Source organism: Lycium barbarum, chromosome 5 (genome assembly GCF_019175385.1).
Source record: "Lycium barbarum isolate Lr01 chromosome 5, ASM1917538v2, whole genome shotgun sequence".
NCBI lineage: Eukaryota > Viridiplantae > Streptophyta > Magnoliopsida > Solanales > Solanaceae > Lycium > Lycium barbarum.
In genome coordinates, this window is record NC_083341.1 from 20,119,158 (window position 1) to 20,134,646 (window position 15,489).

At 38.3% G+C, this 15,489-nt stretch overlaps 1 protein-coding gene and 1 long non-coding RNA gene across 2 annotated transcripts; one reads left to right on the top strand and one right to left on the bottom strand.

Annotated features, from left to right (window-relative positions):
* Positions 1–1,015: 1,015 nt before the first annotated feature.
* LOC132642367 (F-box protein PP2-B10-like) lies at positions 1,016–7,490 on the bottom strand. Its single transcript, XM_060359596.1, has 3 exons — positions 7,467–7,490; positions 2,073–2,161; positions 1,016–1,494 (listed from the first exon to the last, which is right to left on the bottom strand). The coding sequence occupies exons 1-3, from the start codon at positions 7,467–7,469 to the stop codon at positions 1,089–1,091; spliced, it is 498 nt and encodes a 165-aa protein (XP_060215579.1). The 5' UTR covers positions 7,470–7,490; the 3' UTR covers positions 1,016–1,088.
* A 1,752-nt stretch (positions 7,491–9,242) lies between these two features.
* LOC132642368 (uncharacterized) lies at positions 9,243–11,181 on the top strand. Its single transcript, XR_009583123.1, has 2 exons — positions 9,243–9,383; positions 11,051–11,181. It is a non-coding gene; the product is annotated as an uncharacterized LOC132642368 (long non-coding RNA).
* The last annotated feature ends 4,308 nt before the right edge of the window (positions 11,182–15,489 follow it).

Sequence of the window (15,489 nt, forward strand, 5' to 3'; positions counted from 1 at the left end):
CTGGAGATGAGCCTCATCCCTAACAACCCAAAAGGATCACCAAATGGGAGCAACACCGCGACACCACAAACACACGCAGAGTGCTCATTGAACATTATTTTGGGTGGGAGACACTCCCTGTTATTATTTCGCATGAAATAGTGTCCTCCTTTTTTGCCCCCCCCCCCCCTCCCCCGTAATCATATTCGAGTAACAAATGATATATTGGGCATTTGGGAGTTTATTACCTCCTTTTCAATTTATTTGTCTTACTTTTCTTTTTTGTTCGTTTTAAAAAGAATGTCTTTTTCCTTTTTTTTTTGCGGCTCTTTAATTATTATTTTCCACATGACATGTTTATGACCACAAGATTAAAGAGCACTTTGGTACATTCAACATGTTTAAGTCCACAAGATTTAACAGTCTTATTTACTTTCTTAAACTCTGTGCCAAGTCAATACCAGACAAACAAATAGAAACGGAAGGAGGAGATCTTCTGTTGTGAAAGGTAATTTAGTTTGGATATCCAAAAACAACCAAGAATCATTTTTTATCACAATAATTTAGATTTTCATGGAACTTATTCTCTGCATTTAACAACCCTTTACTAACATCATATGATGCTTAGGTATTTTCTATCACTTTTATCATAATTTATGTTCAACAATTTTTAAGCTTTTCCGCATAAAAGCTTACGTGCTCACAATTTAATTCCGTATTTTTTCTACGTACAACAACTAGACAGAATTCACCTCCCCTCTTCTGTTGTATAGATGCGTAAAACAACCATTGTTCTTTAAATTCCTTTAAGTTTTCCTGTTTTATTTATATGTTTTAGTAATTTATTGATCGAATCAAAACAAAACACCGTCTACTAGTAGAAATCACATAACCTCTTATTTTGACTTAGAAATGAGGTACAAAAGATCAACCAAACGTACAACAAGTTGCTCACTCTCTTAGCAAGCATAGAGAGAGTACAACTGATAAAACATGAAAATAATAGAAAAAGACAAACACCACATGGAGAATAGAAATAAAGGCCCCACTGGCTATAGATGTATCCATGCCAGTAATTAGGTTTATAATATCAAACTGATCCCCAATATTTAATTTGGACGAATGTCAATGCCCTTAACGATGAGACCAGATTTCCATTTATCGTTGCTGGTTTCCATCAACGTCATTTCAACTTCACCATCTTCACCTAAGTTGTTGAAAAATTCACCAAGCTTTATTTCCATCCACTCATCGGCTCGAAGGTGTGGGAATATGCCATGTTCTCCGTGTTCCTTTGACTTTGAGATGAAAACAGTGTAACCCTCACCATCAGTGCCCTTTGCCTTTTCCTTAACAAATCTCACTGATGCAATGGCTCGTTCAAGGTTTTGTTGTTGATCATTCAACTTGAACACTAGATATGCCCCAAAACTAGTCTTTCGAGTAAGTCGTTTTGAGTCTATCTTTCCAACGATGTTAAGAAAACAAACGCGATGAAGCTCAGCCACGTCACATCTTTGCATGCAAGAAATATTTAAGTGAGCCATATATAGATGCATTAGCCATAGACGGGGTTGAAGAGTTGGGGATGGATGGAAACCAACAATTGGAAATGACATGGGAGAGTAATGGAAAATGACTTCCCTCCTCTTGTAAGGGAAGTATTTTCCAAAAAAAAAAATTAGAGGAAAATGTACTCCTAAAGAAAATATATAAACATTATATTTGTCCCAATTAAACACGGTAAAATCAGAAAACATTTTTTATTGAAGGGTTTGAGGTGGGTGAAACCATCAAAATATATTTTCCTCCATACCAACACATTATAATTAAAGATACCAAACTTATGATGTCACTATGTGTATAACGGATTATGAGCCCATTTGATTTAAAAGTTCACTGATGGTGTTTACCCAAAAAAAAAAAAAAACTTGTGAAATCCTATCTATTTCATCTCTCAAGCCTCGAAGAAACCCTCTACACTTTTGATTCCATACTCTATATAAGTCAAAAAATTCTTTTAAACTGGTCTGATAAGCTTTTAATCATATATATCAAACACCTTTTAAGAGTACAAAAAGAGAGAGATATACCCAGATTCTGGAAGATAATTCCATGTCCAATAATGTTCAGGAGTGTCCATCCATGTAATTGAAAGCTTTGTTGCGTCGATCCACTCACTCTGATTAATGACATTATATATAGATCAAGAAGCATATTAGGTAGTAGTTTATTTTACTCAATGAAAATGTAATCAAAGAACTCTTAACTGACTTATTTGTCAGATCACTAGTAGCTTGTTTGGTCAAGTATACAAAATCTGCTTATTTTAAAAAGTAAATTTTGTCAAAAGTGCTTTTCGAAAAAATACTATTGAGAAAAAATAAGTTTGTGTTTGGAAATCAATTTGAAAAATACTTTTGCAATATTAGAGCATCAACTTGTCTTTGGCCAAGCTAAGGTCCCAAAGGTGCTTTTGAAGAAAAGCTACCTTGTTTAGCTTCTGAAAAATATTTTTTGTTACTACTCAAAATCACTTATTTTTTGCTGAAATCATAGTCAAAACACCTAAATTATCTTTTAAAAATCACCTTTTAAAGAAAATAAACACTTTTGACTCTTGGTCAAACATGTAGGAAATCAATCCGTGATTTGTATTGATGTATGAAAGTCATTATATACAAAGTAGGTATCTCACTATCAGAATTATACTCGGCTAAATTATAGGACCTAATTACTATACATAAGGAAGAGAATATTTACAATATTTACATAGACTATTACATAGTCTATCACACCCCCGCAGTCGAAGCGGGAGGTTGTCGTACGCTTAGACTGTCCCTGAAATCATCAAAGAGCACGCGCGGAAGACCTTTAGTGAAGATATCTGCGATCTGGTAACGGGACGGGACGTGAAGAACACGAACTTCTCCACGGGCAACTTTCTCACGTACGAAATGTATGCCCATCTCAATATGTTTAGTGCGTTGGTGCTGAACTGGATTACCTGATAGGTATATGGCACTAACATTATCACAATAAACCAATGTAGCTGTCCGGATGGGACAACAGACCTCCAAAAGAAGGTTACGAAGCCAACAGGACTCAGAGACGACATTAGCGACACCACGGTATTCGGCCTCGGCACTCGACTTAGACATAGTAGGTTGTCGTTTGGATGACCATGAGAGGAGATTATCGCCAAGGAAGACACAGTAACCTGATGTGTATCGGCGAGTGTCTGGACAACCACCCTAATCTTCATCTGTATAAGAAACAAGAGAGGCAATGGAGGATTTGTACAGATGGAGACCAAACTCAATAGTACCTTGAATGTATCGGACTATGCGTTTAAGAGCATGCATATGTGCAACCTTTGGATCATGCATGTGAAGGCATACTTGTTGAACCGCATAGGAGATGTCTGGTCTTGTGAATGTAAGGTATTGCAACGCGCCGGCCAACTTACGATATTGGGTGGGATCATCGCATGGAGGCCCGGCCGTGGCACCAAATTTGGCTTTGGTGTCGACCGGTGTCTGACTTGGCTTACAGGCAGTCATGCCCGCACGCTCTATAATATCTGCTGCATAATTTTTCTGAGAGAGAAACATGCCGTGTGAAGTCCGGGTAACAGTGATACCCAAAAAATAGCTTAGAGGGCCCAAATCCTTCATAGCAAATTCGGCACTAAGCAGAGACATGATGGATTTTCTGAGAGCATCTGAGGAAGCTGTGAGAATAATATCATCAACATATAATAGAATGTAAGCAATGTCAGAACATCGACAATAAATAAAGAGAGAGTGATCAGATCGGCTATGTGAAAAACCAATAGTGGAGACATAGTCTGCAAAGCGTTGGAACCATGCACGGGGAGCTTGCTTAAGTCCGTACAACGATTTCTTCAAGAGACAGACATGATGTGGATGCTTTGGATCCTTAAACCCAATAGGCTGATGCATATAAGCAGTCTCATTAAGATTACCGTGTAGGAAAGCATTCTTGACATCCAACTGATGAATGGGCCAAGAGTGTGCAAGTGCAATGCTCAAGACAGCGCGAATAGTAGCCGGTTTGACAACCGGACTGAAAGTCTCGTCGCAATCAACTCCAACCTGTTGAGACCTGCCATCACAGACAAGACGGGCTTTGTGCCTCTCAAAAGAACCATCAGATTTCTTTTTATGACAAAAAATCCACATAGAACGAATAAGATTCACATCAGTGGGACGTGGAACCAACTCCCACGTCTTATTACTAATTAGAGCATTATATTCATCAACCATGCCAGCTTTCCAATTGTGGTCATTTAGAGCACTGACAGGATTTCGTGGGATAGGCGAGATGGAGGGAGTGCTAGAAGTATTTAAGTTGAATGGTTGTTTGGACTTAAAAATCCCGTGTTGGCTTCTAGTGACCATGCGGGTGGGCTGCTGGGCAGTCACGGGTGGGGAAGTGGGGGGTAGGGGCAGTGACCGTGGGGTTGGACTGCTGGGCAGTGGGGAGAGAGGGCTGTTGGGCAGTCACGGGTGGAGCAGCGGGGGGGAGGGGCTGCTCAGCAGTGGGAGGGAGGGGCTGGACCGAGGGAACGACAGGTGGAGGAGGCTGTGACAGAAAATGCAGGGTATATGGAGAAATCCCATGGTCCAAAAAATCACAAGAAGTTGGGGTTGGTGAGTGCAATTTGGAGAAGGGAAATTTAGTTTCCTCAAAGATGACATGCCTTGAGATGATGATTTTGTTGGTGGATAAATCATAACATTTATATCCTCTATGATTCAACGGATAGCCCAAAAATACACACGGGGTGGATCTTGCTTGTAACTTATGAATAATTGTAGATGGGAAAAGTGGATAGCATAGACACCCAAAAACCCGGAGATGAGAATAGGAGGGGGTTCGTTGATAGAGAACTTGTGTTGGTGATTTATACCCAAGGACTTTGGTGGGAAGTACATTAAGGAGGTATGTGACCATTTGGAGAGCATGATGCCAAAAAGAGGGGGGCATGAAAGAGTGGACAAGAAGAGTGCGCACTATGTTGTTGATGGATTTAATTTTTCTTTCCGCTTTGCCGTTTTGAGGAGAGGTATGGGGGCAAGAAAATTAGAAATTTAAACCATTTGAGGCGCAAAAAGATTGAAAATACCCATTGGCAAACTCCCGCCCATTATCACATTGAATGTTTTTAATGTCTCTTTCGAATTGAGTCAGTATTAATGCCTTAAAAGATAGAAAAGTGGAATAGACTTGGGACTTGTTAGAGATTGGAAAAGTCCAAAGAAAATTACTATAATCATCAAGAAAGAAAACATAATAGCGGTGCCCATTAGAACTTAAAACAGGAGATGTCCATAAATCACTATGAATGATATCAAACGGCATAGTAGTAAATGACAATGAATCATAAAATGGCAATTTAACATGTTTCCCCAAAGGACAAGAGGTACAAAAAGAAGTTCCCCTATTACATTCAATTAAGGCATTACTACGAAGAGAACTAAGGATAGCATTTCCCGGATGGCCGAGTCGGGAATGCCACAAGCTAGGTGATGCGGCAATGAAAGTGGATGGTGGAGTGGTCCATTTTGTGGCAATGATAGGATACAATTCCCCGGTGCTCTCACATCTCATTAGGTAGCTCCCCGTCGGTAAATCCTTCACAGAAAACCCAAGAGGATCAAACTCAACAGAAACATTATTGTCCTTAGTGAATTTACGTACGGAAATAAGGTTTTTGATGAGTTTTGGAGAATGCAAGACATTTCGGAGACGTAATTGATGATTAGGAGGGGGTAGGGATGTATGACCATATCCTCGAATTGGAATAGTGCTACCATTACCAACAATGATTCCAGAATTATTGCTCAAATTAAAATAAGACGTGAGAGTACCTGAGTTGGCAGTCATGTGGGAAGTTGCTCCGGTGTCCATGTACCAATTATCATTCGGTTGATGCATGGACAGAGTGTGCATGGCTGCCTCCACGTCTGTCGGAGTGTACCCATAATAGGTCGGACCATGCATGGAATAAGCCTGCTGAGGTCGTGGACCCGCACCGAGAATGCCGCTGCCGGGCAGCGGTGTGGTGGGACGCTGCTGCCACTATCTCGTCGGATACGGGCAGGGGGGCATTGGCCACTGCTGGGGCGGCCAGGCAGGCCAGTAGTAGCCCCCTGCCGATGGCTGTCTCGTCGGCCACTGGCCGTTGCTGGTCTGTCCGCCGCCGCCGCGGCCGGATTTCCCGCGGTTGTTGTTATTGTTGTTCCCCTTTCCTTTGTTCCTGTTAGAATTCCTGCCACGATTATTATCACGACAGTTAGTTGAATTATTGTTGCTGCCAGGTGGCGGGGAGGGAGTATCATTATCAACAAGTAGAGCCGCGGGACTGGAATCGCGGGCACGTTCCTTGGCTACTACGTCTTCGAGCTTGAGTCTGTAGCACACTTCAGAGAAAGAGGGCAGCACATCCTTCTGCTGGATGGTGGTGACAAAGTGTGCATATGTCTCCAGTAAGCCTGCAAAGAGGCGTAAGACTAGACGTTGATCGGACACCGGCGACCCCACGTTGGCAAGCTGATCCGCGAGAGACTTGAGCCTATTATAATAGGCCATAACCGAGCCGAAGTCGGCCATTTTTGTGGTGGTGAATTCAGTTTCAAGGTACGCTGCCCTTGAGTGCTTGTTATCTTGGAAAAGTTCAGCAACTCGATTCCAAGCCTTCTCTGCAACATCATCCGCCATGAGAATAGAGGTAAGAATATCATGGGATACGGTGGCGTATATCCATTGAAGGACCACCGCATCTAGCCGTTTCCAGAGCGGAAGGTTAGCCGCCTTTGTTACATTGTACGCGGTGAGTTCAGTGGTGTCAGTTGGTGGTATGATGTGTTCAAGTACAGAGTGGACGTGGGCTAGAACTTTGAACAGTGTCGCCCATTCGTGATAATGGCCGGTTTCCATGTCTAAAGTGATTGGGATTAAAGATTTCACATTCGTGACGGTTAAAGCAGAATGGAAATTTTTGTTGTTAGCCATTGAAGAGAGAAGAGGGAGGAGGAAGGGGTGGCGGCTACGGCTAGGGTTAGGAGAGAAGAGAGGGGTGGACGGCTAGGGTTTAGGAAGCTAGGGTTTTTAGGAGAAACCTAGCCTGATACCATGTAGGAAATCAATCTGTGATTTGTATTGATGTATGAAAGTCATTATATACAAAGTAGGTATCTCACTATCAGAATGATACTCGGCTAAATTATAGGACCTAATTACTATACATAAGGAAGAGAATATTTACAATATTTACATAGACTATTACATAGTCTATCAAAACAGGCTACTCCTTTCGATGCAAACGTTAAAGAATTTATTCATATTCCTCAATACTTTCGAGACAATTTTCACGAATCAAATAAAATTCCGAAAATGAAAGTAATCACAAGACCTTGTTGTAGTAAGAATTACTAATATAAATGAGAAGAATAACTTACCATCTTTCTTTTATTGCTCTGATATGATGCTGATCTATATATATCAAGTTATCAACTTTTGCTTCAATATATATTGGGGAAGGCTTAGTCATGACGCAAACTCAAGTGACGCATGCAAGCATACGTTGCTCTGACTTGTGAGTTATTTTTTTTTATTTGTAATCACTATGTAGGAAGTATTATATTCCATCCAGAAATTATCAACATTAATGCTGGAAAAGTCTTCACGACGTGATCAGCATATTATAAAGGTCGTGCATACGAGAGGTAAAAGTTTTTGAGAAAAAGACCCAAAAAACAAAGACTTGAGTGTCCATGACCAGAAAGTTTCACATGCAATAATGTGCTTATGATTGGAAGAAAGTTTGTCTTACTTGATTTGTTCTGAAACATATACTCTCACTAAATGAATAAATAGGAACTTTACAGAAGTATACAAAAAAAGTACAACTACTACAACATACCGAGTATAATAACATAAGTAGCGTCTGGAGAGTGTAGAGTGCACGCAGACTTTACTTCTACCTCCCAAGGTAGAGATGCAGTTTCTGAAAGAAAAATAAAGTACATATATATTTATTTTCGCTTAGCTTTAGACTAACGCTCACTATTTTTTGACAACAAAAAATTACCATCGGTATACAATATGCAAAAGACCCGGGAAAAAGCAATCTTCAGCGAAGTAATCTCCATTCTCTTTTGCTCTATTCATCCTCCTTCTTATGATCTTCTCTGTCAAACTTCATTGACTGAACCTCTCTCATAAATACCTTCTAATTTGGAGAGCATTTGAAGAAAGTTTTGTAGAACCCCCATTAAAAATTCATTTGAAACTTCAATTTAAAATATGAAAATATTTAGTAGTTATTTTTTGAATAGTGAGGTTAAAAGTCATTAATTGCGAACACATTATAAGAAGCTATATACAAAACTTGAGGAAGATTGGAGGTTAATTGGACTGGCTTAAAACATCACTGGGACACTTATATATCACGTATATATCACATACATATATACATGGATACAGAGATATACAGGAGATACATGCATGATAGATATACCCGTGCTTCAGCTAGTCTTTTTTGCGATGTTCTTTGACTACTTCGAATTTTTGCTCTAAATTCCAAAACCGGATCAAACTAGCTAGCTCTAATGGTGCTCAAATTTCAGGTTCATATCCTTAAAGTGTTTTCCAAGTTACCCATCAATACCATCTTGATTTCGAACCACAAACTTCATATCCACAATTTCAAATGAAGTTTCTAATGGGTTTCTCAATGCGGACAGGTTTTTCATTTTAATCCTTCGACCCAATCTAAAAAACGGATGTTTAACGGTGACAATGTCAGCTCAAATATACACCTATATTCGCCTTTATCAAGATTTCAGCCAAAAATTCAAACTTTAGATATGGGTATTCAACTTCAAGCTTCAAAGGTGGGTGTTGGCCAATGTGTGAAAAAAGAGAGAAATAAGGCTAAAGTGAGTAATAAGTTGAGAGATGGACCCAAATAGCTAAATATATATTTTTATTTTTTTTTGCAAAGCTGTGTAATTTTCTACTATCTAATAAGCATGAGTCCCTGGGACGACCAAGGGTAATTCAGTAAATGTGGCTTTGGTCCTCAGGGGTATTTTCGGTATTCTATAACACACTCCAACAATCTGGAATGATCCATATTTTTAACTATATAATAAGAGTGAGTCTATGGGACGACGAAGGGTATTCCGGTAATTTTATCCAGTCCAACTTTTTTTCTCCTTCTACGTACATTCTACACAGATCCTTTTCATTCTACATACATCCTACGCAGATCCTAGATTTTTTCTCACTCTAAAACCTCTGGAACTGTCCATCTTCGTCTTCACCCTCAATTCATGTCTCTGGAAGTATCCATCTTCGTCTTCACCCTTGAGGTATGCTTCTCCCTCTTGCCCTAATTTTCTTCAAATTTACCAATTTTACGGTTTAAATTCATTGTTATTGTCAGAATTTTCATGAACTCTCTCTTCAATGTTCTTTGGCTTTTTTTTTCTATTGTATTGCTGAGCTATTGTCTGCTGCTTCTTTCGATTTTCTGATGGGTTCTTTTGGTTGCTTCCTTTCTTCTTATTCTTTCTGTTTGTCTGCTTCCCCTGCAAAGGCAGGGGAATTTGTGAGGTTGGTTCTTATGCGCTCTCACAAAGGCCTCCGCTTTTTGTAGCCATGGCGAATTAGCCCCTTTTCTGATATAATTTTAGGCTAATCTGAGCCTCTTTTATGTATTATGGTTAGTTCTACAATGAGTGGTCCTTTTGTTTAGTTCTGTTCGTGTTCTTTCTTCTGTTTTTGAATAATCTATATATCTGTATGGAGATGAATAAACATCAGCACCTTGTATCTTAAACAATTTATTCCAAGATTTCTTGACACTATAGTCTTTCATTACCCATAACTTAAAACTATCCACTCCCCATGAGTATAAGTAGAATAACCACAAAGTCCTCCTCCAAATACTGAGATTGATCTGAAATTGGGTTGTGATGATGATTTGCTTCTTTCTAGGCTATAATCTACTTCACCGCATTGAGAAAATATGCCCCGTATCTTGGCAGGGCGACTCAGTATAGCATCCATTTGCGAACCGGTGTCTGTAGCCATGGCGATGTTGCTTTCTCTTTGCTTGTTTGTAGAATAGCAAAATCTGAGCCCTAAAGTGGACATATATGATTAGAAATGCTACTGGAAGGGACTGAACCTTCGACCTTGTGGTTAATAACCACACGCTCTAACCAACTGAGAATTTTTTTCCATTGTATTGCTGAGCTATTGTCTGCTGCTTCTTTCGATTTTCTGGTGGGTTCTTTTGGTTGCTTCCTTTCTTCTTATTCTTTCTGTTTGTTTGCTTACCTTTCTGGTGGTGAGTTTGCTTCAAAATATCAAAAATTATAAAATTTTGAAATGACAAACCCAGTTGAAGAATACACTGTTTAATTTTTTTGTTGAGTTTTGGGACTAAATTTACTGCACTTGGAATTTGGTAATATATAAAGTAGGATCTTAGTTTGATGTTGTTCCCATGAAACCATTGCTCTAAGCAGGACTATAATGAAAATATAGAGCTTTTGTTGACTCCGTTTTCTAATTTGGTTGCTCCATATCGTCGGAGAAATTTGATTTATCTTTATAATATATAACAATCTTGTGTTGAAAGTTATATCAAAGGCTTACAAAATTTTCTAAAACCAATCACACAGAAGTTCAAGATAACCACATGCTCTAACCAACTGAGAAATGATAAATAAATAAATCTATCACGGGGCTATATGATGAAATTCTTCTTAGAAAATGCAATGAAGCTTCCACATAATTTGAGCCGTAGCATGGAAGAGCGACCTGTTAGCGTCTATTGTAACATGCCAAAGGTTTGCAGCCATCACGGTGCTGAATCCGTGATGCCAATGATTTCTTCGTTAATCTAATCAATAGCTCCTTTTTGTAAGTATGTGTGTGTATGTACTGTGTCTGTTTCGGTCTCACTCTCTCTGTTATACTATCTTTTGCTCCGAACTCTCACCATCACTTATTTTATTATAAATTACAGGTTTTTGCTGTCTACAGTGGATGGAATTTCAACCCAGAATAAAGAATGAGGCCAACAGGGAGAAGGGATTTCTTGGAGGGTGGTTGCCCTCTCTGCTTGGCCTATGATTTCTCCATCTACCAAATCAACAACCCTCTTTAGAAAAAAGCAGGCAAGTATGTTTGGTGATTCTGATAGTCGAGATACTATCTTTTTGAGCTTAAGCCTTGAGGCAATGTTTTTGGTCCAAAACATGCCCAGATCTAAAGGTTGCGTTTGTTTGATGAGAATTTTTTAACATGTCCAAATGGCTCCTAGAACTATGGAAAAGTTTCCATTTCTCGAAAAAGGTAATGATGATACTGCTAATCGCTGCTGAAGTTCGGGGCATGGAGACAGGTGACAGGTGCTCTTGATTAGAGAAAGATCAGGGGGTGCTAATGATGCAGATAAAATATCTGATAAAATGTCCTCCAACAAAATAGTGCCTACTGCATCAGGAGATGGCTCTACAATAGTTGCTGATACCTTCAAATAATACATAGAGATGATATAGATATGCCAGATATGTTCTCTTACTTTCTTATACTACTTAGAACCATAGGAAGCTGCTCTATTATTAGCTAAAGAAATAGATAAGGAGAAGCTTATTTTTCTGTTGTTGCATGTCTATGTCTTAGTTATTTGCTTTGCAACTTGAACTATTTTGATGCGTGATTTCCGTAGGAATGTGCAACCGTGGTAGTATCAATTATCCTCAAGTCCAACAGAAATTTCACCTTTAACTTCTATTTGCATACAAGCCCATTGTTTGTGGATCTCTTTTTCTTCTGAGATTAATTATGATTTGTAGGTCAATACTCAGGACATGTTTATGTCAAATAATAAAATGTATAATGCTAATTATTCTTGGTATAAAGAATGAAAATAAAGAACTGAAAAAGAATAAGAAAGACAACATTTAGACTACATGGGAGTAAGAACCTTTTATATTTACATGCTTGGACCATTTCGCATATTAGAATTGCATTGAGAGTTGATAAAAGTGCACATAAATCCTATGCTGAGAATTTTAAAAATTAATTGAACAGTGCCCGTGTCATAGTTCTTTCATGTTTTAAAAGGTAGAATAGGGGTGTGCTGCAATTTTGAAAAGCTGACAGACAAAAAGTGGAAGAACAATTCTTCCTTTAATAGTCTTCACATAAGCAATAAACAAGACACATCCTTATGACCGATTAGGCTCTTACTGGTACAATTTTGCAGGTGAGGGTTCCTTTAAGGTATCAGATATTCTCGATAATTTGACTTTTTCTTTTTGAAATTTCGGAAGATCCAAGTGACCAAATTAATGATGCTATTGAAAGGGTCCCAAGAGTTAAGTTTGTTGCTGGAGCTTTTGAGTACCCTCCGAGTTATAAGTCATTGTTGGATATTGTTTGTTGTGAAGTATGTTTATATTGTCTCTTGTCATCTTTATATTGTCTCGTCATCTGTTACTTTATTTCCTTTCCTCTATCTTATTTTGTTGAATTCTTTAACTAAACTTGAGAATTCAATAAAGAACTAGATTGAGGAACTCCAAATTGCTTAAAATGAAACTGAAAATCCTCTTAAGGAAGAGCAAACTGAATATAGAGGTTCACATCTTCTTTTAGATTAGACTTCTGGTTGCTCTTAGTTTCATGAGAAACATTACGAATTCATTATCTGTTGCAAGATAAAAGTCAATTACAGTTACATGCTCTTTTCTTTGCATTTAGTTAGAGCTGCATGTTCTTTTTATGCTTTGTACCTACCATTAGATTTGGACATGGATTTGAGTAATGTCCTCTAGCTGTATTGCAGAACACGGTTGAATTTGTTATCAGTTACAACTACCAAAATTATGTTGGTCCACCTATAATTCACTATTTCTGTTTTTCTAGCAAGCACACTGTATAACTTTGTTCCCCAAACAAATATAATATACAACGAACCATAATGTGTTTTCTTTATTTTGATCTCATTAGTTTAACGTAAAACGCCCGTGCCTTGCACGGGCTCAGGCTATCTAGTCTACTATAGAAGCATGAAGAGGAGGACGACTAACGGTAAAAAAGTCATTTAACTATGTCTCATATAGGGACGGTAACTCTGTTACTGGGTATTTTCGGTATTCTATAGTTATTCTGCTTGAAAGTTGTTGTACAAGATTGCTTCATTCGCGTAACTTTTCCTCTGGACCAAAAACCCCAGAACATACTTGTATTATCTCTTCTGTACCCCCCGAACAATGCAATTACTTTTTTGCGGTGTGGGTCCCATAACTTTTCACGCCTTGTAGGTTGCAGCCTTTAATATTTTCATGATAGCCACATGGCTACTTTACTACAGTTCATTTTATTTTTCTTGACTATTGTAGCAACTACCAACAAAACAAATATGTAAGTAAGAACTCGCCAAACACGATCTTTACAAGTAACTCATTTGCGAGAATGACACGCAACAAGTAAACTGAAATTAATGGTGCAAGACTGGAAATCAATATGAACAATTTGAGTATCTTGAAGAAGAAATGATATATCATACTTTGTAGAGAGAACATTTTGTGTTGTTAGAATATGTCCCAAAAGGGTTTATCGAAATTGTCCCATTCCAATTGGAATTCGATAATTGTCTCATTCCAACTGGGATTCGACTGGCTTATCCCATTCCAACTAGTATTTTGAACGTCTTCAAGCCCTATTTAAAGGAGATTTTCGGCCAGAACATCAAGAAAAAGAGAACAATTATTAAGACCACACGCAAGACTATATTCCACACTTAGGTTAGGAAGAGTTTTCATTGAGAGATTGTAATATTTCGTTTCCTTTGATCTCATTGTGCTTAGACACCCTGTTGAGATCGTTTTGTACTCTCACCTTATAGTTGATTTCTCTGCGCTTTGCGCCATGTGGTTTTTCCCGTCTTGGGTTTCCACGTAAATCTTGTGTTCATTACGTTTATTGCTTTCTTGCATTATTGCTCTTGTGTTAGTGCATCTTAATTGGTTTCGCTGCATCGCTCGTTTAATGCTTAACATGTGTGTATTGAATTCATTCAACTGAGCTACAAATAGATGAGATACACATTGTATACCATGTGATTAGCTCCTAACAACTTTCAACTAACTAGCCTAATCTAACAGACTATAGGTAGGTAGAATAACTAACTCTGAATTAGGTGAAATGACCTAACTGCCCCTTACTCTTAACTTCATCTTTCAACACTCCCCTCAAGCTAGGTGAAGGAAAAATATTCAAGATTCCTAGCTTGGACATAAGATACTCATGTTGGACCCTACTTAGGCCTTTAGTTAGGATATTTGCAGGCTGATCTTTTGTAAGCAAATACTGAGTTGAAATCAGGCCTTGTTTTAGCTTTTCTCTCTCACAAAATGACAGTCAATTTCAATATGCTTTGTCTTTTCATGATAGACAAGATTTGTGGCACTTTGAAAAGATGCTTTGCTATCAGTGTAGATGCTTATTGGAAGCAATACTTCAGTGTCAACTTCCTTGAGTAATCCAAGCAACCAAATTAATTTTGAAACTGTAGCGGCCATACTTTTGTACTAAGCTTCAGCTGAGATTCTTGATACATTTGTTTGTTTCTTTGCTTTCCAACATACAAGCGTCATCATTCTTAACGATGAAACCAGTTATTGATTTTCTAGTTAAAGGACCTGCTGCCCAAGTCAGCTTCACAATATGCGGAGACTGTGGTATTGGACTCACTTGATAGAAGAACACCTGGTCCTGGTTGATTCTTTACATGTCTAACAATTCTGAGGGCTGCTCCATATGAGATACTTTAGGCTGTACTCCAAAGGAGATGCCTGGTCTGATCATAATTAGATACAATACCTTTCCTATAAGCCTCTGATATGCAGTTTGATCAGTTAACGCATCATCTGTAGTTTTGTTGTCTTTGAGAATGTGATCATCATACTATTTAGATAATAATTTGTTATTGACGTCAATAGGAGTTCCAGCTGGTTTGGTTGCTGACAATTCAGCTTCTGAAATTAGCTCAAGTGCATATTTCTTTCGGTGCATGAGAATTCCTTGACTGGACCCAGGGTCGGCTGGAGGGGGAGCAACTAAAGCAGTTGCTTTAGCCCCCCCCCCCCCCCCCCCCCCAGAACCCCAATGAAGGCCTCAAATTTTTTTATTTTATATACATTATTTATATATTATAAAACTATGAATAAAAGAGACTAGATTTTATACTTCTTTTTTTTGAAATGTGATAGAGGTTATTGAAATAAATAATTCTAATTTTATAGTCTTTTCGTCCCATTTATGTGACATTCTTTATTTTTTAGCTAGTCCAAAAAAGAATGAGATCTCATTTATCTTTTACGAGATGATTTATAACAATTTTTTTGGCGTATTCTAAACCAAAAATTTCAGAAATCTTTCTTTTCTTTTATACTT